Source organism: Mixophyes fleayi, chromosome 2, assembly GCF_038048845.1.
Source record: "Mixophyes fleayi isolate aMixFle1 chromosome 2, aMixFle1.hap1, whole genome shotgun sequence".
NCBI lineage: Eukaryota > Metazoa > Chordata > Amphibia > Anura > Limnodynastidae > Mixophyes > Mixophyes fleayi.
Genome location: NC_134403.1, coordinates 200,025,202 through 200,049,533, shown reverse-complemented (window position 1 = coordinate 200,049,533; position 24,332 = coordinate 200,025,202). Strand labels below are relative to the sequence as shown.

Below are 24,332 nucleotides of genomic sequence, written 5' to 3'. Positions count from 1 at the left end.
CAACGCTGCGCAATTAGTGGTGCTATATAAATAGCTGATGATGATGTCTTTTCAGTCTTTATATGCAAATATTAGTTTGAATCGTACTATTCCTACCATAGAATATAGCTATAAATATAACTACTTTTAGGCTACGATAATGACATTTCTTTTCACCAAACCATCTCAGCTATATATATATCAGCTAACATCAAATTATGATTTTGTGCAGTACACTAATTTAACACATTAATTTTATATTTTTTGTTCGAATGTATATAATTTTGGGTACCCCATAGTGAGTGTACCTTAAAATGGATGTGGTCAAAGTAACAATCTTACATTATGTATTACATCATAAAGGACCGTACAGGTTCCAATTAACCCATAATTTATAAGCTTGCGAGCAGGGCCTTCTTATTAGTTAAACCTTTGGATGTTATTAAAGGTATCAGCGGTGTTAGGTGGATGTGAAGCTACAAACGCTTTTAAACTTAAACAGGTCGCTGCTTATTGAACTTGGTAATAATAGAGTTGATGCAGGTACTCACAGTTGGTATACTTTGTAGAACAGCAGCAATCAGGCAATACAGTCTTGTATACACAGTCTTATGCAGATGCACTTGTATATGTACAGTATTCTTCTATATACATATATGTAGATGCAGACTTATAATCTCTGCACAACCGTGCAGGATCTTATTGTGGCAGAGTCCTCTCCTATATAGTGTTATACTGTGGGGAGAGTCTCCGGTCACTATATGAGGGTTTATATACTTGTGGCCTTGCAGCCTATTAGTCCTGCAACTTGCTCTGTGCTAGGTCTGTGTGGAATTGCCGGCGCAAAAGCCGAACTTCCAGTTTGCGCTGTTCCTGCATGCGCAGTAGAGCATTTAGGACGTGAGGCGTCCAGCCCCACTTCCTCCTCCTACACCACCAGGGAAATGCAGGTAAATAAATAGGAGAGGGAGCAGAGCGCTCCTATATACCAACACTTCTTACCTCTCTGTCTGTATTGCCCGGTATTGTATATTACTGTGCTTGTCCCCAATTGTGAAGTGCTACGGAATTTGCTGGCGCTATATAAATAACTGATGATGATGACGTAAGATACACAAACATTAAAATGCTTAACGGCTGACATCCATTCCTTCCCTTAAACTCTTACTACATTTAACTAAACATAAAATAAATGACACAACAACTTAGATGTGTCGAAAGCAAAGGAATTTATTTTGTAAAGGTCTGGTGGTGGAGAAAGAGAGCACTCAGTTTGACATCCGCTAGGCAAAGCAGGATGCCCCAGCATTTACCATGGGACATCCACAAACCAACACAACCAACACACTTCAGGTGCACATATCTACCTTAAATGGGGCAGCCGTCCCGGGCACTACAGAACCCGCCCCCTTTCTAGGCTAACGGAAGCAACCACAAGCCAACCCGCCCGGGCGGTACTTGGACCGAGACTATAGCTAATTCCATTGAGAAAAAGATGGGTTAAGTGTGCCCGCTACTGTAATGTGTCCTTACCACTGGCCATCCACCACACTGCGATTTCCGGCCACGCCTGGATCCATTGAACAGAGGCCCGCCACCCCCTTCAACACCTCTTCTATGCCCTTATAAACAACCCCTATGAACAACAACATGCCTTCATCACTCAAATGAACACCATCTGGCCTATAAAGACGTTGATTCTGAAAACGAATAAGCAGGTGTTCAATCTGCACACCACCTAACGATCGAATGAACCTGACTATCACCGAGTTAACCTTCTTCCGTACCTCATCGGCCACCTGGTCATCACAGAAATAATGCCAATTCAGGCTAGGCACTACATCAGACCAGCATATAATAAGGTCAGGCCAGGAGGCACAGACCCAAGGCAACTCAGACCAAATCGATAAATTTAAGATCAACAAATTTTCCTAATTCCAAATCATTCCCCCTTAGATGAACTAACACAACATGGGGGACCCCTCGTTTTGCTACCTCGTCTACCAGGAGTTTCCTAAAACCGGGCCACTGTAAACCCCTCTGATATATCCACTGGACCACTACCTACCCCGGAATAGAAGATGTGTCTCCTGCTGCCCTACCTATACAACGCAGCCCAATGAACATACGAGTGTCCAAACAGCCAGATCAGCTGCAGGGTCTTGTGGTCTGTAAGAAGCAGCAAAAAACAAATATACACATTGGCCTACACTCCACACAAGCACATTTCAAAGAAACGTGAATGGAAAAGGAAAAAGAAACAAAAAGGCCAGCATGGCTAAGAGACTTAAGCATGCACATTCACATCCATCGTAATTAGCAGCCCACCGTACAAGAAGTGTACATTCCCACAAAGTGAAATAAGGAAAACAAAAGAAGGGAGCAAAAACACAAGCAAATGTAAAATCATAAAACCTTGTGGTGCCAAGTGTTAATCAGGCCCACTGTTTAGAGGAAAAAATGGAGAAATCCCTTCCCGCCCTGCTTCTAAAAGCACAATCAGCCGAAACATTGTGCCCCCACAGCAGCGAGAGCCAGTTGAGAAGAAACGTCAAGGAAGTAGAGAGGGTCATTTATACACATCAGTTTTCCACCTGCCTAACTCCTTTATAGCGGGCTTTGACGCCCCATAAACCGCAGCAGCATCACCATTTATTTATATAGCGCCACGAATTCTGCAGAGCTGTACAGAGAACTCACTCACATTAGTCCCTGCCCCATTGGGGCTTACAGTCAAATTCCCTAACATACACACACACACACACACACACACACACACACACACACACACAGATTAGGGTCAATTTGGTAGCAGCCAATTAACCTACCAGTATGTTTTTTGGGAGTGTGGGAGGAAACCTGAGCACCCGGAGGAAACCCACACAAACACGGGGAAAACATACAAACTCCACACAGATAAGGCCATAGTCAGGAATTGAACTCATTACCCCAGTGCAGTGAGGCAGAAGTTCTAACCACTTAGCCACCATGCTGTCCCCAATATGGAATGAATGTGTGCCAAACTGAGAACCATCCATACCCACGCCATCAAGGTACGTTTAACACCACCGAAAATTGGTACCTATGGAGGGGAGAACCACCGTCATGCACCAACCATGGGAGAGTCCCACTCGGTCTCAGGGAAGCAAATTGACTGGTTATTGCAATCAGGTAAACAGAGCAACCCACCTTCGGGACTATTGTAATGCAGCTCCCTCGTCCCAGCTGGTCTGATTTAGATTTCCTCACCTTGCAGCCCACGGAATTGCCAGATAAAGCCACGTGTTGCCCAAGCATACCTGAAAGGGCGGAGGATCTGTAGGACGCAATTAGCTTGCTCACACGGAGAGCGCCAAAGTATAACATGACATAGGCCGTGCAAAATAAAGCCACTTCATAGCTGTCTCGTGCCACCCTTGGGATCGCGGCCAACAAGCTGCTTAACAAGGCATTGCTAATGGGTACCGAGCGCTCTCCCGCACAACCCCTAAGCGCCCTGGAAATCAAAAAGCTTCTGGTGTAATCCGTCTCCTCCCACAGCCTAGCGAAAAATGATATCCCTGCCAGTGATCCTTCCATAGCAGCTCTAGACCTGCCAGCTTGGAACCCTGTCCAGACAAATGCAAGCATGTGCTTGTCCTCATTTTCCTCACTGCCATGGCCCTGGCTCTGGAAAGTGCATCACTTGTTCTAAGCGACACGATACTTCTTCCGAGTCGTAGGAGCAAGGGATGATTTGGCCAAACCCTCTATGTTGGCTTGACAATCTGCCATACATAAGTGGGACAGGGTAAACCCATTAGGGATGCCCCAGGTACTAAAGTCCTAAACCTCTCCATTTGCCCCCTGGACAACGCATCCGCCAACCCATTCTCCACGCCAGACACGTGACGATCTTGAAAGCATATGTCGCAGGACAGACAGCGACATACCAACCGCTGCAGGAGCGTAATCACTGGAGGTGAAGTGGCCCTCTGCCTATTGATCGCCTGCACTACTCCGAGGTTGTCACACCAGAAAATTATTTGCTTCCCAAAAAACGTCCTGTCCAAAGCTCAACCACCACTACTATCGGGAAAATCTCAAGGAGTGTCAGATTAGCTGTCCAGCCGGATAGCACCTATTCCCTAGGCCACTGGGCAGCGTACCACTCCCCCGCAAAATAGGCCCCAAAGCCCACTGCCCCAGATGCGTCCGTAAAGAGCTCCAGCTCCTGGCTAGACACCGGCGGTGCAGGCTATAACCGCACTCCATTAAAGTTTTGGAGGAACAGGTCCCAAACTGACAAATCCTCTCGAATCTCTGCAAAGAGAGGGATTCAACCATGCTGGTGCCTATGCCCGACCATTGCCCGCTCGAGTTCCCGACAAAATACCCGTCCCATAGGTATCACCAGGCAAGCGAAATTGAACCGCCCCAATAACACTTGAGCCTGCCGCAACGTCACTCCACCGGGCCCTAGCACCTCTTTTATCGTCCCATGCAGCTTACTCACTTTGTCAAGCACCAACTGACAGAGGCCAAAAACCGTATCTATATCGATACCCAGGTATGACAACCGCGTTGTCGGACCTTACATTTTTTCTCTAGCGACTGGGACGCCCAAGGAATGGAAAAGGGCCATTACTGAGAACAACATCTCCTTGCAGGTAGCAGCACTCCCAGGCCCGACCACAAAGAAATCATCCAAGTAATGGGCGATTCCCTGATGGCCTGTGCCCGTGCAGACACACCAGTGTAGGCAGGGCCTGATCAACCACTAGGCTGATCAGGCTGCAGCCTGGAGAGCTGAGTCCTGGGGGGGCGCAGCGCGGAACACTGACAAGCTGTTGGGTTTTTTTTTTGTTTTTTTTTCTTCAAGTGCCGGTGATCGGCTTCTTTCTCCTCTAATGGGGCTGCCCCTGGCCTCAAGGGGGCGGTCCCGCATGTTCCTGTAACCAATCACACAGCTAACAGCATCCAACGCTGTTAGCTGCCCTATCAGTGTATTGCTTAGTGTGGTCACGTGAGATCTCACATCTCACGTGACCACACTAATCACACAGAGCGCGCATGCAGCTAACAGCGTTGGATGCTGTTAGCTGCGTGTGAAGATGACAGAAGCGCCGGCGTCTGGTCAGAGGAGAACAGAAGACAGCAAGGTAACTGCTTGTTAAATGTCAGTGGGGTGACACATCGGATGTGGAGGGGGGGAACTTATAAATTGGATATGGGGGGATTAATGATCTGCTAGTATGGATTGGATAGGGGGGATTAATGGAGTGAAAACGGGGAGGTAATGAACTGGCTGGAGGGGGGGGGCATATGAATTGGATGGGGGAGTTAATGAAATGGCTAGAGGGGGGGATTAATGAAGTGAAAATGGGGATTAATGAACTGGCTAGAGGGGGGGGGCTATGAATTGGATAGGGGGGCATATCAATTGGATGGTGGGTGTTAATGAAATTGCTAGAGGGAGGTGATTAATGAAGTGAAAATGGGGAGGTAATGAACTGGCTAGAGGGGGGGTTAATGAATTGGATAGGGGAGATTAATGAAAAAGCAATGGGGAGGTAATGAACTGGCTACGGGGGGGGTTAGTGAATTGGATAGGTGGGGTCATAAACTGTCTGGTGCGGGTTGATAATAATGACAGGGGGGATGAATTGGTGGGGAGGTGATGAAATAGCTTGTAGAGGGCAGGATTTCTGTATTGTGTGGCGGTGATGTTGATGCTGACTGTGGTTTCAGCGGTCACTAGAATACTAAATACTAGATAGACAGGGCTGGTAGATGTTACTATAGGAGTGTAAATAATTTTCATATATTTTATTGTCTGTCTGTATTAGGGGGTTGTTTTGTATCATTCAGGGTTTGTTAAAATTTTGCACTATAATACAATTTTTGCAATATTTTTTGCATCTTTTTTTAAATACAGGACTCCCAAGTTTCCAGGAGCCAGCCAACGGACAACACTCCAAGAACATGCAAAAGAGAACACCAGGTAGTCTACACTGCAAGATCAGGTAAGAGAGGAAGTGCATAATGAAGTGTGTTTAATGTATTAATGTTTTACAATTTTATTTACAGATATATATCTATATATATATAAAAATTTTATTTACACACACACTAGGGATGGGGGGGGGGGGACTAGTGTAGTAGCCTGGGGCGGCTGAGACCCTTAATCAGGCCCTGAGTGTAGGAATGAACTGAAACACTTGAAGAATGCACAGGAAACCTCGCTACCCATGGGTTGGCATCTATCTACATAATAGCCATCATCCAACCTGAAACCCATGAAGGGAAAAGAGTCAGAGTGAAGCGGCACCAAACTAAAACCCGACTCAACGACAACCTTTCCTAGCAATGTGCCTTCACCAAAACCCCACACCATTTCAAGGGTAGCTTCTAAGGACTGGTAAGTGACCCTATCATCATCATCATCATCATTGATGACCCTACAAAACTTCTCCGGAATCGCATCGTTCAGCAAAGAACCATAGGGAAATTAGAGGTGCTGAACGAGTCGAAATATCCTTGCAGTCTTACTGGGAACCACCCCTACCAGGGAAACCATGAAGTCCCGATAAGGTGGGTTCCGGAAAGGTCCGCTCATGCGCCAGAGCGGAACTTCCTTGCTAAGTTTAGCCGCCAACACCCCGGGGAACAAACTGGCTGATTTCAAATTGCCCACCCTACTTGAATGAACCGGCCTTTCAATAAGTAACCAAAATTCGTGCAAAAAAAACCCTCCCTCAAAAATTCTGCCTCATATTTGCGCGGGTAGCAACTGAGCCATCGCCCCAGGCTAACCACATTAATCGGTGATCTTCCTTTCCGCAGCGCCAGGGCTGGGCTGCTTACCAGAGCCTCCCCTTTTGTCCCGCTTTTCACATGAAGCTGGGTGACCATCCCCATATTTAAGGCAACTGTGGGAGAACATACACCCTGGCCCGTGTGGGCAACTTGCACAGTTAAAAGGATAAAACCGACCCTTGCTGAGAAAGGGCGTATTACCCCTGCCTTGCCCCGCCTGCCACCGCCATATTGTGGCCGCAGCACCAACCCCCCAACCATCCTGGGAAACCTTCTACCAAGTTTCCACATTGCGATAACCCAACAGGCGTGACCATCGTAATTTTCCCAAAACACCTCGTCATCAGCTAACCAAAACCCGGGGCGGGACGACATGTATATCTCATGCACAGGTACTTCAACATGTCCATCCACTCCTGCGGCTGGTTCTCTAAGTAACAGGCGGCAAAGAGGTAAACGCCCGTAAGCCAGTTCTTATAAGATTTATAGCTGGCTTCTCCTCCACCCCCCTGAGACATTGCAGCCGCCACCACATTCTTGCCCTGTTTTGACACGGCAAACGTACCCACATACCAGCTTTTATCAATCCTGTACCACACAGTATTCCTGACTCCCTGAAAGATGACCGTGCCATTTCCCCCCCAGATAGACGGGAGCCCCCAAAATGCTCGGGCCTACCTGCGGCCGCGTGATTGCCCTGACGGAGCACAAAATACTTCTGCAAGCACTTAACCAGCTTCTGGGGGCAGTCCCCGTAGTCAGAAGAGGCAATACTTGAGCTACAACAGTCCAACAAGACAGGTTGAACATCAGGCAAATTATATATATTCCACTCACCTTGGAAAACGGGACTGGCCCAAGAACCAATCAACTGACCCTCCAAAACCACTCGTGATGAAGAATGCCGCTCCCGACTCCCCAACCTGGAGTTTCGCCCGACACCAACATGTCCATCATCTGCTCCAAGAGACGTGTTACCAAGAGAATCCTGACACATAGATCCGTAAGACATCGACCTATGGCCGTGACTAGATGACACCTGTGCTGCCCTGCGAACTACCTCACTTTGCTGCTCGGCACTTGCAACACTCCCTTGGATCGACCTACTCCTAGACCGTGACCTGCATAACGTGGCTACCCCGATACCATTGACTACTGAGCCACTGGAAATGTATGGCTACGCAGGGATGTATGACCCCACCCCCCCATTACCAGTCTGATGCTATGTCCCCTCCTGTGTACCCTGTAGATCCCGGGATTCTTCCACCATGCGGCCTGAAGAAAAGCCTTTCGTAATTTGCTGAACCTCCCCTTGTATGGGGGCCTTCCCACTATGGTCCGAGTACCTAATTTTACCATGCCTAGAGGCCCTGCTGCTAACTTGAGGCACTCTGAGTGACTGATGGGACCTAAGGCGCGCTGAACACCTACCCCCGTACTGGCTGTCACCCCAGGGCATGGCCTGACGTACTACTACCGCCGTGAGGGTCGCCCCCCAAATAATGCTGCTGTTGTGAGCCCCGACTACTGACCTATACAGCACACCCGTGGGACCTACTGTCCCGATTAGTGCTGGGGGGAGCCACCACCTCTACCATCCTACTGCACCTGCTAACAGTGCAGCTCGACCCGCCCCCCCCGGTGCACCCCGAGACTCCTTGCCACTGGGGGTTGCACCGGAAGAATGACCGTGAGCCCGGAAATGACTTCCGTCACTTGCAGTCGCAAGGCCCCAGACGAATAGTACCGCTCCGCCACAGGCCGCGACAGAGGGTGTGAGGTACACCCGCTGACCCTCCTGGAGGGAGAATGGGGAAACCCCAACTCCAAGCAGCAGGTGCCCTACGAAGACAGGGGAGGAGCAGGGAACCTGGACTAGAGCTCCATGCTCTGGGTAAAGAAAACTAGAGGAGAAAAAGAAGGTAAGACTGGAAGAAAAAGAAAGGGATGGGGGGACGAGTGGTAACGCGGGAGTGAAAGAGGAAAAAAACAAACAGGAGGAAGAGAAGAGGGAGGACAGCACAGAAGAAAAAGTGGGGGGGGGGGAAAGGGAATAAAATGAAGGACACAGAAAACAATAAAAACAGACCAATACACACAGAAACAACCAAGGAAAAATAGACTGAAAAATAAGAGCTAGCAAAAGACAGAAAGAGAATGAAAAGAGGAGCAGAGAAATGAAAACTAAAGGCACAAGGGGACAGTCACAGGGTACAGAGATACTTCTCCACCAACGTCCAGCTGTACAAGAGACTGTTTCTCCTCCGCCCATCCCATATATCACTTCCAATGATCCCTCCCCATGACTCAGATGGGCGTACTCCCTTAGTCAAATTATTAACCTTCAGAGTACCAGTACAGTCCACAGATCCAGCCTCAGCTTTTAAAATCCCTCGATCTTAAATTAAGCCCTCAGTTCTTAAATTTGCAGTTTCAGAACTTTTTCAGAGCACAAGTAGGCTGGATTTATTGTCTACTCAGAGGATGTGTAAACTCTGTCATTGGTGATGCTTGTGTGTATCTAGGTGACAACAGGTTCTTGATGAGCGTTTATACACAGACGAAAGCAGCCTCATTAAAAAGTGTACACACCTAATATGTAATTGAGATAAAGCTACTATCTTGTCTTATATGCCTGAGTTGTTTAATAACACAGTAAGGGTCATAGTTAAATTAAATGACTTTGGCAAAAAATATTTCATGAGTTTGCCAAACTGGCAATTGCCAGAAAAGCGGTACACCCAAGAGTAGCCCTCTGTTGATCCCAAACATTTGTTAAAATGAGCCACTTAGCCTCAGTCAGCACACCAGCCTTGACATTAATAAAATAGTTCCACAACTCTATATTAGGCTTTGCAATTTACATTTCTACCCCCATGCTTTTTTCCTGTTGCAAAGTTTGCACCAATTAGCTGGATTTACTCCTATATCTAAATCAACCCTTATAAGTGCATGACTTACATACAGCTAATGCTTGCAAAATTGCTGCAATCCCACTTCCAACCATACGGAAGATCTGGAAGATTTATGCACTTTGTAGATGTATACAAAGCTGCAATCAGATGACAGCCAATGCTGTATGCCATTTTTTAAAAATAAATTCAATAAAAACTATAAAAAAAGTTAATCTGTGATATGACAGCAGACTCCTCGCCTCAGCTGCAAGCAATCATATAAAACATAGATTTAACAAATCTGGCTGTTGTCGTTCACACTGACTGTATTGTATCGCTATCTATGAGGGTTGGCTTCTATGTGGTCAGGACTGTCAAGACCAAGACATGCATAACTTTACATATCACATCATCTGTTGCAAAAGATAACATATTGACTGATTCTATTTACGTTTGCCAAAAAAGATGAAAAATCTTGGACAATGTAATATTAAGCCCGTACTGTGAAACTAGTTTGGTCAATCCAAGAAAAATATGTAAATAATCAGTGTGTTGCATTGAAACCATTAATTATTTTGATACCAGTAAGTGATGATCGGCTTTATACTATTATTATTATTTTTATTATTATTATTACTACTATCTTTCATTTATAAGGAGCAACAAAGGGTCCACTGCACAGCATATAAAGCATACAGTAAAATAGTACATAACATAATAGTGCAATACAATATAATATAGGAAAAACAGTTACACATTAAAGGTGTTCTAGGGAGGCTATAACCTCTAGCTATAACTTGAATAAGGAGGCATGAGGAGTGGGGAAATGGGGGACAGAGTAGTGAGCAAATCAGCGCAAGCTGGGTCTGTACCCAGAAGGATGGATGAACCAAACTGTAACAGGGAACTGATTGAGAGAAGGAGAGAAGACACAGGTTTGTTGGTGGCATAGATAATGAAAGGAGGACAAGTGGAAAGAGTGGCCTACTCGTAAGATGGTAGATGATAGGGTCAGACAAATGGGGATGACAAAAGGTGGGTGATTCAGTGTGATGGTTGTAGTAGAGTGGGTTAGGAGGAAAGCTTGTAGGCTTTGATGAAGAAGTGGTTCTTGATAGCCCATTTAAAGCCTTGGAGAGAGGTAGAGAGTTTGATAGGGACAGTGATGAGTTTCAGAACTTGGGGGTAGGGGGGGCAGCACCAGAGAAGTTGTGGAGGCAGGTGTGAGAGGAGGTGATGAGTGAGGAGAGGCAGTGGTCATTGGCAGAACGGAGAGGGAAGCAGGAGGGAGATGAGGATGGAGATGTACAGGGGAGAGGATTGGGTAAGGGTTTTATAGGTGAGGGTAAGAATTTTGAACTGGGGAAAGTGTACCACTGTAAGGATTGGCATAGTGGGGAGGCAGATTCAGAGCAGCGGGAAATAATAATAAGATCAGCAGGGACATTAAGGGTGGACTGGGGAGAGGCGGGAGAAAGAAGGCCAGAGAGAAGGAAGTTGCAGTAGGCGAGAGATTAGGGTCTTGGTTGCATCCAGGTGGAGAAAGGGTCTGATCCTAGAGATGTTATGAATGTAGAAGTGGCATGATTTAGAGAGGAATTGAATGTGGTGAGTGAAAGAGAGGGAGTAGTCAAGAATAAGGATGTTAAGAAGAGCAATGATAGCAATTAGCAATGAGAACAACGGCAAACACAATGACAGTACAAGTAATAACAGGCAGATAAAGACGTTAGAACAAAGAGGCAGTAGAGTAAAATATATAGTCCAATGGAGTATACAGACCAAAGGAGGACCAGATGAGTATACTGTCCAAATGAGGTCAAGAGGAAGCAGTTCATGGTAGGTAGGTTTAGAGGTCAGGGAACTGGTGCAAAACAAGGAATGGGCAGCAGGTCTTGAAGATAACGGGAGAAATGCACCCGCTGAATATTCTGGGTTTAAGGATTTGAGCCTAGTGTATTCAATTAAGAATGTTAACCTTTTTAAGGTAGTTGCTAGTAGGAAGGTATTTCTTTGTGTAATGGATCAACAAGGGGTAATATTATAGGACTCATTATTAGTGGCTCTTTCCTATATAAATTGTAACATCTATTAGTATTACCGAGAAAATATGTCCGCTAATTATGTTTTTGATTTGGATTAAGATATGTCTGTTTCTTCTTTTATCTTTACATTTACTCTGTAATGGTACTTATTTTGTATTTGTGTAGTAGTAAGAAATTATGTGTTTGTTTGATGAATCAGATATATGCTTTATATGCATATCCGGATTGTTTTGTAATGATTTTTTTACCTGTGAACTATAAAAGGATCATTGATTCCAACACCTGCACCACCTTGAAAAAGACTATCGAGAGTTGAAACGCGTTGGTGTAGCAGGCACACCTGTGGAGTTTTACTCTAGGAGACATCCCGTAGAGACGTGTCACGGGCACTAGGAGTCTTTACCCAGGGATCACCAGGTGATAGGCTTACCAGAGCAGTATAGGTGGTAATATGGTACTCTGGTAGCAGGGTGATCACGGAACAGGAAATAGCAGATGATGAGATGCTCAGGAAAGTCTATGACTAGCAGCACTGGCAATATGGAGGTAGTAATACACGAGGAACTGTATGGACAAAGGACACGTGAAGGTAGTCAGTGGTCTGCGGTAGCAAGTTGTACCACTGCTATAGTGAGGAGGAATGTCCAACAGAAACGAGGAGGTGATGAGAGTCAGCGGTCTGCGGATAGCAAGTTGTACCGCTGTCTGAGTGAAGGAATGGAATCCAAGTGGAGGTATCCGGGGAGTCAGTGGTCTGCGTTAGCAAGTTGTACCACTGCTATGTGAGAGGATACTGGAACAGGTGAAACTGGAAACAGGGGTCAGTGGTCTGCCACTAGCAAGTTGTACCACTGAATATATATGTGAGGAGGTGCACGGGGAGAGACTGCAACACAATATATACACGGGCACCTTGACTTTGATCCACAGTAATATGCACAATATAAATGTATAAATGACTGAACAACACTGCCAATATAGAAAGTCTCTTGAAGTAATCCAGCATGAGATAACACAGTCAATGATGGCAATAGACTCAGCGGATAGTACACTCCAGAGGAGAACCAACACAGTCCAGCAAGGTATGCAATACACAGCACAGTCAATGGGAAGTATGCATACCGTGGTTCAGGAGAAGGCAGTCAGACAGAAGTGCAGAGATACCTGAACGGCAGGAGGCCGGCAGGATGCAAAGTCCCTGGATGGGTGAAGCGGTGGTCTAGCAGGTGCAGCGCACAGGTAGGTAGACCAGCAGGGAACCCAGGAAGGCGTGGAGAGCGGATCAGCAGTAGATGGATGCGTAGCGCTGAGAAGTAACAGCAGCGGGTCTCTGCGGGAACACGGAGGTAGCCAATAGCAACCAGCAGGTGCAGTAACGATGGGACACCAGAGCAGAGTTGAACTGGAACAGTTGATCACGGAGAGTAGCGGGTAACAATAGTGGCAGCAGACTCAAGGAAACACGGGAGAGTTGACAAGGGCTGAAGACTGAAGCGCACAGAGGCGGCGGATAGGAATCAGCTAAACAGTCACGATGAAACACAGACGGGTTGCAGGTTGAAGACTGTAGTGCACGGAGGCAGCGGATAGGAATCAGCTAGCAGTCACGATGATGAAACACAGACGAGTTGCAGGTTGAAGACTGTAGTGCACGGAGGCAGCGGATAGAAATCAGCCAAACAGTCACGATGATGAAACACAGACGAGTTGCAGGTTGAAGCCTGTAGTGCACGGAGGCAGCGGATAGGAATCAGCTGGCAGTCACAATCATGAACAGGTGAGTGGATGTGAATGAAAGACTGTAGTGCACGGAGGCAGCGGATAGGCATCAGCTAACAGTCCCAATGATACAAGGTAGAGTTGAAGTGGTTAGAAGACTGTAGTGCACGGAGGCAGCGGATAGGAATCAGCTCACAGTCACGATGATACAGTAGATGGTAGAAGTGGTATGGGAACCACAGTAGTAGAAGTGGTTTGGAAACCACAGAGGTAGAAGTGGTTTGGAAACCACAGGAATCAGCTGGGCTGAATAAACGAGGAAACACAGGAACACCTTCAGAGACTCATGGGGAATGAGACTCCAAGATCAGGCAACGTGGTGTTGACCACAGGTGCTTAATATAGGGAGGTTGCCTGATCTGCCAATTAAGTTAAAGGAACATACACTGAAGGTTTGGAAAGGGCTGCGCATGCGCAGTCCCTCAGGATAGAGGACGTCCACGGTTCCTAATAGTCCGGGAAGAAGCACTCACAGTCCGGTGAGTGACAAGACGGCAACAATCCGGATATGTTAGCCTCTTGTGTGGACGCCTATTACCATTTTATATCTGTTACGAGTTTACCCCACAGTTTGTGGATGTATTACTATTTTATTAGCAATATTGGAGCGATTGGAGGAAGAATAACTTTGTGATGTATATATAAGAAACGAAGAAACAGTCCGATTCAACATTGCTTTTGATATGAATTTTATTTTGGAAAGGAGTTCTGACACATGGAGTAGATAAATCCGATTTCTGGATTTCTTTTATTTGCTTGATTTATATGTATACGTATATTTTACATGTCTATGAAGGGGAAGCGCTAAATTGTTCCTCCATTTTTTTTTATTTTATTGAGGATTGTTTACTTACTATTTAAAATTGTCCATTTAAAATACAAAATATATTTTTGATACAAAAATACTAGAAAATCCCTTTAGAAGCTTAGGCCTCACCAATAAATGTGTCGGTGTGGCTTTTAAAGATCACTTCCATGTAATAATACTCATTAGCGTGTGCTTGTGGTCCAGTGAATGGAGGTGGAGGGTACCTTGGTCTCCTTCTGGTGTTGCTTCAAACAGGTCACTACCCAAAGAAGACCCTTCTGTAACTAGACTTTAGCCTGGTGAATTTTACCACCAGCAAGGGCTACCATCAGGAGAAGCATGGCTATTGGCGGAGGCAAGCCCTTGATTTATCCACAAAGTTCTATCTCCAGAGAATAGGCCTGTTTTCACCGCAGATAGGGCTTTCTATCCTATAATATGTAGACCTCCTTTGCTTCCCACGTCATGTCACGTGTCACGTCCTGTTTTGTTAGAAAGGGAGCCTCAAGTCTCCCATTGTGCTACAAAATGGAAACAAACCAAGGACACTGCTCCTGCATCATCACAGCCAAGCGTCTTCTCCTCTGTAACCGACACTTCCATGTAATTATTAGGAATAAGCTGAACTAGGAAATTATGTTTATTTAAAAAAGATCTTAAAGCAATCGCTTATTTCAGTTATGATTTGGACTTATCTTTGTTTATAATAATAAAACATTATCTTTACATTTTTAATGAATCATGGATTAAGTCTTGCAAGCCAGTCCTTCTCTAAAATTTCAAGCTAACAAGCCAATTTATATACAAACTGTGCTTTAGAGCAAATCTCTACTTGCACAATGTAAATATTCATCCACTTTCATCTGACGTGTATTGTGATTTTATACCTTTATTGATAGTGTCCCGATACGGGTTTCCAACAAACATGATACAAGATATGTATCTGTTTTCAAAGAGTTTTTGGCATATTTGTTGGAATGCAGATAAACACACGTGTGTTTAAAAAGTTGTGAGTTTATTTTCACTATATTTTAATATAACTAAATCATAAGCTTATGAGTCATTATGCATAACTAACCATGTAATTTATTGTAGTAAATAATGGGAGTGGCTATTGCTATACAGCTTGATCTGCTAAGGTAAAATCACCTATCAACTTCAAAGCAACAATGCCTCCAGCGGCCAATTTCACAATATAAATTTTTTTGCCTGCATGTGAATTTAAATGCCCTACTAATCCCAGGGGAGGGGGAGGGGGCTGGGTGCAGGCCTGCCCAGAGGAATTTGGGGCCCAGGTAGATCAACTTTTGGAGCCCCCCTCTGAAGATAGATGAACAGGACAAGGGCTGTATGCCTCCAACTGAGGCATGGCCACATAGTGTTGGGGGCGTAGTCAGCATGGGGTGTGTATTAAATTATGTTGCTCTCATCTACCTATTATTACACCTTTCACAGCCTGGTACTGGATTCTTGTTATCACACCACCCCCAGGCACACTACATCATATCACATCCTCCCCAGCCACATCAAACCCTCTCCAGCCACATCACACCACCACCAGCCACATCAAACCCTCTCCAGCCACATCATGTCACCCCCCCAGCCACATCACACCACCACCAGCCACATCACACCCCCTCCAGCCAAATCACACCCTCCCCAGCCACATCAAACCAACTCCTAGCCACATCATGCCACCACCAGCTACATCTCACTATTCCTCCTGCCACTTCATGACACCGCCCCAAACACATTATGCTGCAGAGCCATAACTTAGAATTCTAGCGCTTGGGGCGAAAAAGACTGTTTCCGCCCCCCTAGCCATCAATTTTAACCAAATGAACCTAAAATAATCCTAAATTGTGCCCCCCTTCAGCGTTGCGCCCTGGGCGGTTGCTCCTGTCGCACAGCCCTAATTACGACCCTGCTGTGCTGGTGCTGTTAACATCCATCAGAACAGACACGTCCTGGAGAGTGGGCAGAGAAGCTCTTAGTCTCACAAGATTACCTAATCTCGTGATATTTAGAGCTCCTCAGCGTGCCCTGAAATTTGTGATGTCACATACCGTGTGATGTCACATACCGTGTGATGTCACATACTGTCTGGGGACTGAGAACAGCTACCTTATTACAAAATACTGTATCAGAGTGAATTATCACAGTCAGATAGGGTTGGAATGGTTGCAGGGGCTGGCTGGTAAATTTTAGCCCTCCAGATGATCCCCTGCCCCTCAATGGTTGTTTATTCATTATGAAACATTTGGTTCCAGCATTTTGAAACATTTTTACATCTCTTATGGCCATTGCGGCTAGAATCTCCCCTACATACAGCAGCTGGTCATACACAGTTCAGCAGTCGGGCTAGAAGGCCAGACCTGTATCAGGTACCAGTCATGTACATACATGTTAGTGGCCAAATATAAAACAATCCAACTGAGATTTAGAAATGTTCTAGAACTGAGAAAATAAACCTTGTGTGCCCAATATGCCTAGGTATAGATAAATAATAAAGAAAGGTCTACATACATTTTAAAAGTCATACATTTTTATTTCATATTCACCGGTAAAAGCTTAATTAAACAATGCAACATTTGTAGCTTCAAGATTGCCCAAAATTCATATTATCATGGAAATGCAGTTTTTATTAGTCATAACAAGAGCAGGGTTTCTCAGTTGATCATTAAAGAAACCTAAAACAAGCGAGAGGCCTGGTTGCCGTTACTGTTCATGTTTGGTTGAACATAGTACATTTTATAGTGGGAAAAGTCCAGTGTCTCCCCAACTAATTGCTGTATTATGAACTCATTGGAATTCTGGCCATCAGTCACGCTGCCGCCCTGGCTTCTAAAGAACCTGCTGTTCAAGGCCGTCATTTGTGTTATATAGTAAATCAGTAAGTAGACCTGTCTTAAACTCTCTCTAACAACTCCACCTTTGCCTGGCATTTTTATACAACTGAGATATTGTTTCTACAAGAACCGCCAAAATAAGAGATGTCAACATAAAGCTGTTGTGTATATGTTAATTCCCGCAAACCAGTCAATTTAACACTGACAACAATCCTTTTTATTTTAAAATGCCACGATAGTCACTTTAATTTATATAGATAGTAGTGCAAACAATTTATTGGTTTAATTATCTTCAGTAATGTGCCTTTCAGTATATTGTGCTAGATCTATAATAAAAAAAAGCACAGTACTGTATAGCTGCAGCTGTTATTGAAACGCTTATACCATACAAACGGCAGTAGAAAATGGTTGCGGTGAAGATAATGCGAGTAATATGACATAAATGTAAAGGAACACTGTAAGCTTAAACAGAAAGGATGTATAAACTTTTTCTATATGATGTACAAATCCAAGCGATGCTCAAAGTGACATTTCCTATTTTGCGGAAACAAACCACCCATTAATAAAATTTCTCCCACAAAGGTAATTAAACTTAGTAGCTCTGTAGATTTTAGTATTTTAAACCACTCGTAGTTGAGTATGTTTTATTCATAATTACTGGATAGCCCCATATTAGAGCAGCCTTTATCAGTGAAAATAACAGTCCAGGTACCGGGCACCATGACAGTGGCGCACGCAGGGCGGGTTTTTGAGTCTCTAGAAACCCCCCCCTGCGCTAACTAAGTGGCCACTGTCCTATACAGCAGCCGCGGCGCTGTCAAAGAAGCGTCCGCCGCGGTGCACCGCCGCAGACGCTTCTTAGACAGCGCCGCGGCTGCTGTATAGGACAGCGATGGCGAAACGGAGCTGCTGCGCATGCGCAGCAGCTCTCTCTCTAATTTTTTTTTTTTTTTGGGTCGGCGGGGAGAAACCCCCCCCCCCCCCCCGACAATCCTCTGTGCGCCCCTGCATGTATTACCTTTTCTTCACTGTCGCACACAAGTAAATTAATATTTGAGGGCAGAAAAAAAGGTCACAACAGTAAATATTTATTGCCAATAATAATTTCTAACAAAGCGTGTGTCAGGTATAATGAGAACACCGTGCATTGGAAGACCCACAACCAAATCGCCTTGTTTACGGTAACTGTGCAAGTTATAGCTTGACCTATATTCTATTATTACACAAATGATCACCTTTGTTGAATTTAAATCACTAATAACATGTTAATGGCTCTCATCTAATTCTACACATACAAATATTTGCTATTAAATTACAGTAATGTCATACGATACAAATGTGCATTTTCAATTTAGTTATTATATCTCCAAATAAATACATATGCCAGGATTGCCAGTGTATATCATGCCACTGAGAAAACATATATAGGTAGATAACACATTACGATTGTCTTTATATTACTACTGTTTCAAGCACATCTTTGTGTCTGATGCCCAGAAAAGACATTTCTTACTTTTACCCTAATCTGCTCTACGTAAATTAGCAAGCTTCCATGTTACAGCTGACAAACTGTTTCAAGAGTACAATAAAAAGTATTTTGTAGCAATTAAACTGAAAATCTTAACGATATATAAATCTCTCGCTCTCCCTTTTAGTTTTATTATTTTTTATAGAAGTCCTGAGGGAAAGAGGCTGAGAGGTTGAGTTTCATTGCTTGGCAGAGTCGTTCTGTAGCCATCAAAGTTGCGTGGAATACTACCGCTGGTAGACCCGGAACTGTTACTTAGGGTCTCTATGCTTCCGTCTCGCTGTAGTTCTGTAATCATAGAGAGATAAAGAAAAAATATAAGTTATGATAATAATAATAATAATAATAATGGAATTTTAATTAAAATAATTAATGTTTTACCACAAACATAAACAGTTATGGAATCACAATAGTAAATATTAGACAGATTGATGAGTAATGTAACATATTATAACATACAATGTTGGCCCTGTTAGTACTTCAGGTTGAGTGGAAGCAACCATGACAATCTGGATTAAAGTGGACATTGGGATCAAAATTGTTGCCATGACAATAAACTTTCTGATTTCTAAAAAAGTTGTGAACTGGAGCAATAGAACTTCATTTGCTACAAGTTATCAACATGTTGCTGCCAAAAGAATAACATGTCAAACCTAATTCACACATTCCTACAGCAAAGACAGAATAACAAATCACTAAAATATGTATTTAAACTGTGTTTCGTCTGGATGATTTTCACATTGCATATAGATAGAGCTGGATTGTTTTAGACCAATGATCTAGTCGGGCACCAGTTGTGGAGAGCAATAAGTGCCTCTAGATGTTTTCATGGTTTAGGTAATATATTTAAGTAAATTAGCAAACGGTTAAGTTCCATTATTGCCATTGTTCATTTGAGAGAAAATAGACACAATTTTGGACATTGATAAACATATATCAAATCAACAGCTATCTCCACTACAAAAGTTGCCATCAAAAAAAGTGGAAAAATAACATACCTTTTTCTCAATTTAACAGACTTAAACGAAATTGTAGTGACAATAGGGATTTTGAAGAACAACTCACAATCTATTCAAATAGATTTAGGGAGAGAGGATATCCTAGTAAATTAATTGATGAAGCCTCACATAGAATTAAGGAGCGAGATCGATCTGAAACCCTCAAGTATACAACAAGACAAACTAAGAACGAAATGGTCCCTTTTATAACTGAGTTTAACCAAAGTGAGAACCTTATTAGATCAACCTATAACAAACATTGGGGTATTCTGAAGAGGGATCCGATTTTATCACGGATTCTTCCGGAGAAACCAATGCTAGTCTTCAGAAAAAACAGAAATTTAAAGGAATTGTTGGCCCCGAGTTTACTAACCAATCCAACTGGGATTCAGAAACCGGCCACTTTTCTCCCAGATAATGTAGGATCCTTTAAGTGTAATCATTGTAATGTTTGCAAATACATTAATCCAGTGAAAACACACTTTGTTAACCATAACAATAATAGGAAATATTTCATCAAACAACATATGGATTGTTTAACATCTTCTGTTATATACATGTTGGAATGCTCATGTCAGCTGAGATATATTGGAAAAACTAAATGCCCATTAAAAATTCGTATTCAGGAACACATTCGTAACATTAAACATAAAATAGAGAGCCATTCCGTCTCTAGACACTTCTCCCAGGCACACAATGGAGACCCTAGTTGCCCTAGATTTTTGGCACTAGAAAAGGTCTCTTTGTCTGTCAGGGGAGGTGATCTTCAACAGAAACTTTCACGACGTGAAATGTTTTGGATTTTTGAACTGGGCACCCTTATTCCTGCAGGACTTAATGAGAATTATGAAATAGCCCCTTTCTTGTAGTTATTTTTGTAGTTATTTATTTTAGCCTCCCCCCCCTCCTCTTTGTTATTGGTATTGACAATAAAATATAATATCTTAATAGTATATACATGTCATATGTTTGGCCTGTACATTCTGGCATTCTGCTTTATTATTCTTATGTATTGTGCATATGCCTTGTTGACACTTGGGTGGTATATTGTGGTTCACGAGCATGCGCAGTGATAATCCAATGATATATATTGTATCACATTATGAAATACGCATTATTTGTTTTATAGTTATTTATAGTTATTGATGATCTAGTTATTTTTATGTTCTGAGATCTTATTTGATGTATCATCACTTGATGGATGATTCAGATCGATCTCTTATATTATATCAATTAGGTTTTACACAAAAATCTTAATAGAATTAAACGTAGGATACATAGTATATCCAGCGTAATAATATCCACCGGGAGATGTCCCGAAATTCTTTGAAATATACTTTGAAATATCTGATTCTATTCACTTACTTATTCACTAGGTCAATCTATCACTTCCGATTCTGCTCTTTTGCTCTTTTAGCAATAAAGCTAATTCCATCTTCCGCGCATGCGCGTTAAGTGGCGGTCACCGCGCATGTGCCAACATGGCGCGGCTCTGTTATAAATAGCCGCAGTTGTTGTAACATGTATATTCTGTGCTCCTGATGAAGTCTTGGGTGTTACAAGACAAAACGCGTTGAGCTGTATCTAGCGCTATTTCCATTACCTCATGTAAGTGCTTTTATTAAGTTTTTAATAAAATTTTTGTACATATACCAAATCATCTTCTCTTTCCAATCCTATGCATTTTTGCCACCTGTATGAGGCTGGGAATATGAAGTCATTGGTTTATATGCTATAAGTATTCATCAGACGTGAGACGTTTCATAATATCTGGTACGCATATTTTATTACACACATTTTTGCACTCATTTGGGTGTCCTGTATATTATAATCTGAGACAACAATTTTAGTCACTCCATAGGATTGTGGGGTATTTGGTGAACGGCCCTTACCAACTGCATCTCAGTGTTATGCTATGTTTGCTCTTTCCATATTGTTTTACTGATTGGCGGAGATTTGGAGGATTATGAGTATAGCAAGGACTACTCCACCTTCTCTCGGAGACCTATTGCTGTTTACCTTACGGTATGCATACTAATACACATTTCCACCTTGTATACCCGATATTCCACTTAGAGGCGCCCTGCCTGTTCTTGTGTTTCAGCATATATCATATTTACTTTTGAGCTAAAAAAATATACCAGAAATAAAGAATATGTATATTAAAGGCCAAATTCACTTAAAGTTAGTATTGCTTAAAATCTATTTGTTGGGTAGTACAAATTATTAGTATAACTCCTGATGCTTGAAATAGGACCGCTGTCTGAAATCACCTGTTGAAAACTGAGAAATGCACTGTTGCTGCCATTTGACAGAATAGAGTGTTTAACTTTGGCCATAAAAATAAATCAGTGCAGTGCACAGTATGTTTTCCATGGTTTCTTTTTTTAATCTTTTTAAAGCAAGCTAGCTGTCAAATCCCTTTGTTATTAACTCGTCATTTTTAAAAAGATGGTTCGGAGTAGGGATTTATACACAGTTACACAAGGTATAGTCAATATCAATACTGCTAGTAGGAAATTAAATAACTAGTTTTACCAATTGACTATTGTCTCACCAAGATAAGAGTTTTCTCTTGTTGAATTCTGTACCTATAATGATATACGTAACATGAATAACACTAAGTACCGTGGGCAGCACTGTGGTCTAGTGGTTAGCACTTCTGCCTCACAGCGCTGGGGTCATGAGTTCAATTCCCGACCATAGCCTTATCTGTGTGGAGTTTGTATGTTCTCCCCGTGTTTGCGTGGGTTTCCTCCGGGTGCTCTGGTTTCCTCCCACACTCCAAAAACATACTAGTAGGTTAATTGGCTGCTATCAAAATTGACCGTCTGTCTGTGTGTGTGTGTATGTTAGGGAATTTAGACTGTAAGCTCCAATGGGGCAGGGCCTGATGTGAATGAGTTCTCTGTACAGCGCTGCGGAATCAGTGGCGCTATATAAATAATATAGCGCCACTGATATATAATGATATACTCTTGCTGTCCGTGTGTATAGCATATACAATTCAGAATCCAAAGGAGGACTCCATTAAACATTACTGTTGCAGAAAATTGTGGTAAGATTTAGCAGTGAACTATAACTTACTGTTATATGGTAAAAAAATAATCTGTGATGCACCCATGCAAAAGAAAGTCACTGCTATACACAAAGAAACATACTGTATTCTGTATTGTGTCGTGCCTATTAAATTTGTTTCTCAATTAAGAATGCGCAAGCTCATATATGTAACTTGTAATGTGTGACTCCAATAACAATAAAGGTATTGTTTCAATACATGTCAGAGTTTTCTCCATGATTATCTGCAAGACACTCAATATGAATTAAATCCCATAGCTGATTTATGTGGAGCCTTTGTTTTCTATAATTCAAATTAGAAAGAATTACCAGGCTCTCATGCTGTAGATAAAATGAAATCTAAATTTTGGCATGCATGAACCCAAGAAAATATCTGACTATGTTTAAAAAATATATATATATATATATATATATATATATATATATATATATATATATATAAAATATATATATATATATATATATATATATATATATATATATATATATATATATATATATATATATATATATAAAAATAGAGAGAGAGAGAGAGAGAGGGGGGGAGAGAGAGAGGGAGAGGGGGAGAGAGGGAGAGATTGGGAGAGGGAGAGATAGGGAGCGGGAGAGGGAGAGAGAGAGGGAGAGAGAGAGAGGGGGAGAGGGGGAGAGGGGGAGAGAGGGGGAGAGGGGGAGAGGGGGAGAGAGGGGGAGAGGGGGAGAGAGGGGGAGAGGGGGAGAGAGGGGGAGAGGGAGAGAGTGAGAGGGAGGGAGAGAGATACACATAGAATTAAAGATGGATCGAAATTTTCAAAAGTGTTCCACAAAATATTCACCGTGTTCCGCATTTGACCACAGCATTTTGCATGTTTCCCTGGAGAAATTTGCCCTTAAATATTCCCAGTCTTACCCCAACCACACAGCAGAATGAATTGAAGGTTGTCATCCCAGCTCTATTCATAAACTACAAATTTAGCAACATGTGAATTTACAAATACAGTGCGGAAGGGGAAATGAAAAGTGAAACTGGGAGATCTCTAGAACTTTTCACCTCTGTAAAACTCGATTTCTCTGTGATCTCACTACGCTCTACATACAGTGAAATGGAAGATATATTATTTGTGTCACTTTAACATAATTCTCAAGATAGGTAGGTGGATTATGATTTTTTTTAAATGGTTGTTAATCATACTTACTTACTTTTAGTAGGCGACAACCGGGAGAGGGGCATGACTAATGGGCGGGAGGGGGTGGGGCACCTCGAATTACATCATTTTGGCCCCACCCCCACGAGTAAAATGACGTTTTGTCGCAGGGGGCGGGGCCAAAATGACCCAGGATGCGGAAGAAATGCCAGCTCTCGCGGGAGCCCGGGAGACTGACTCGAAGAGAGTTGGCAAGTATGTTGTTAATATTCAAAAAATATAGTGGGAAGCATTTCTGCCCCAAGTAACTATAAATGATGCACTTTTATGTTTCATAAGAGAAGATGGAGCTATTGTGTGGCACATTTCATAGAGGTGAAGATCTATGCAGGAATTCAGTTCCGCTCACTTGCAGGTCAGTAACTGTAACTAGCATGTCATAAATAGCATCA

General features: G+C 43.1%; 1 protein-coding gene across 4 annotated transcripts in view; it reads right to left on the bottom strand.

Moving 5' to 3' along the window:
* Positions 1–16,828: 16,828 nt before the first annotated feature.
* The window catches only part of BCAS3 (BCAS3 microtubule associated cell migration factor), a 1,120,339-nt gene continuing 1,112,835 nt past the window's right edge, over positions 16,829–24,332 (bottom strand). For 2 of the 4 annotated variants that reach the window (XM_075195325.1, XM_075195326.1), the window contains one exon: positions 16,829–18,968. In XM_075195325.1, the coding sequence (XP_075051426.1) occupies positions 18,820–18,968 (149 nt within the window). In that variant the 3' untranslated portion in view covers positions 16,829–18,819. The remainder of the gene's footprint in view (positions 18,969–24,332) is intronic. The other 2 variants (XM_075195327.1, XM_075195328.1) reach the window with 1 other exon arrangement.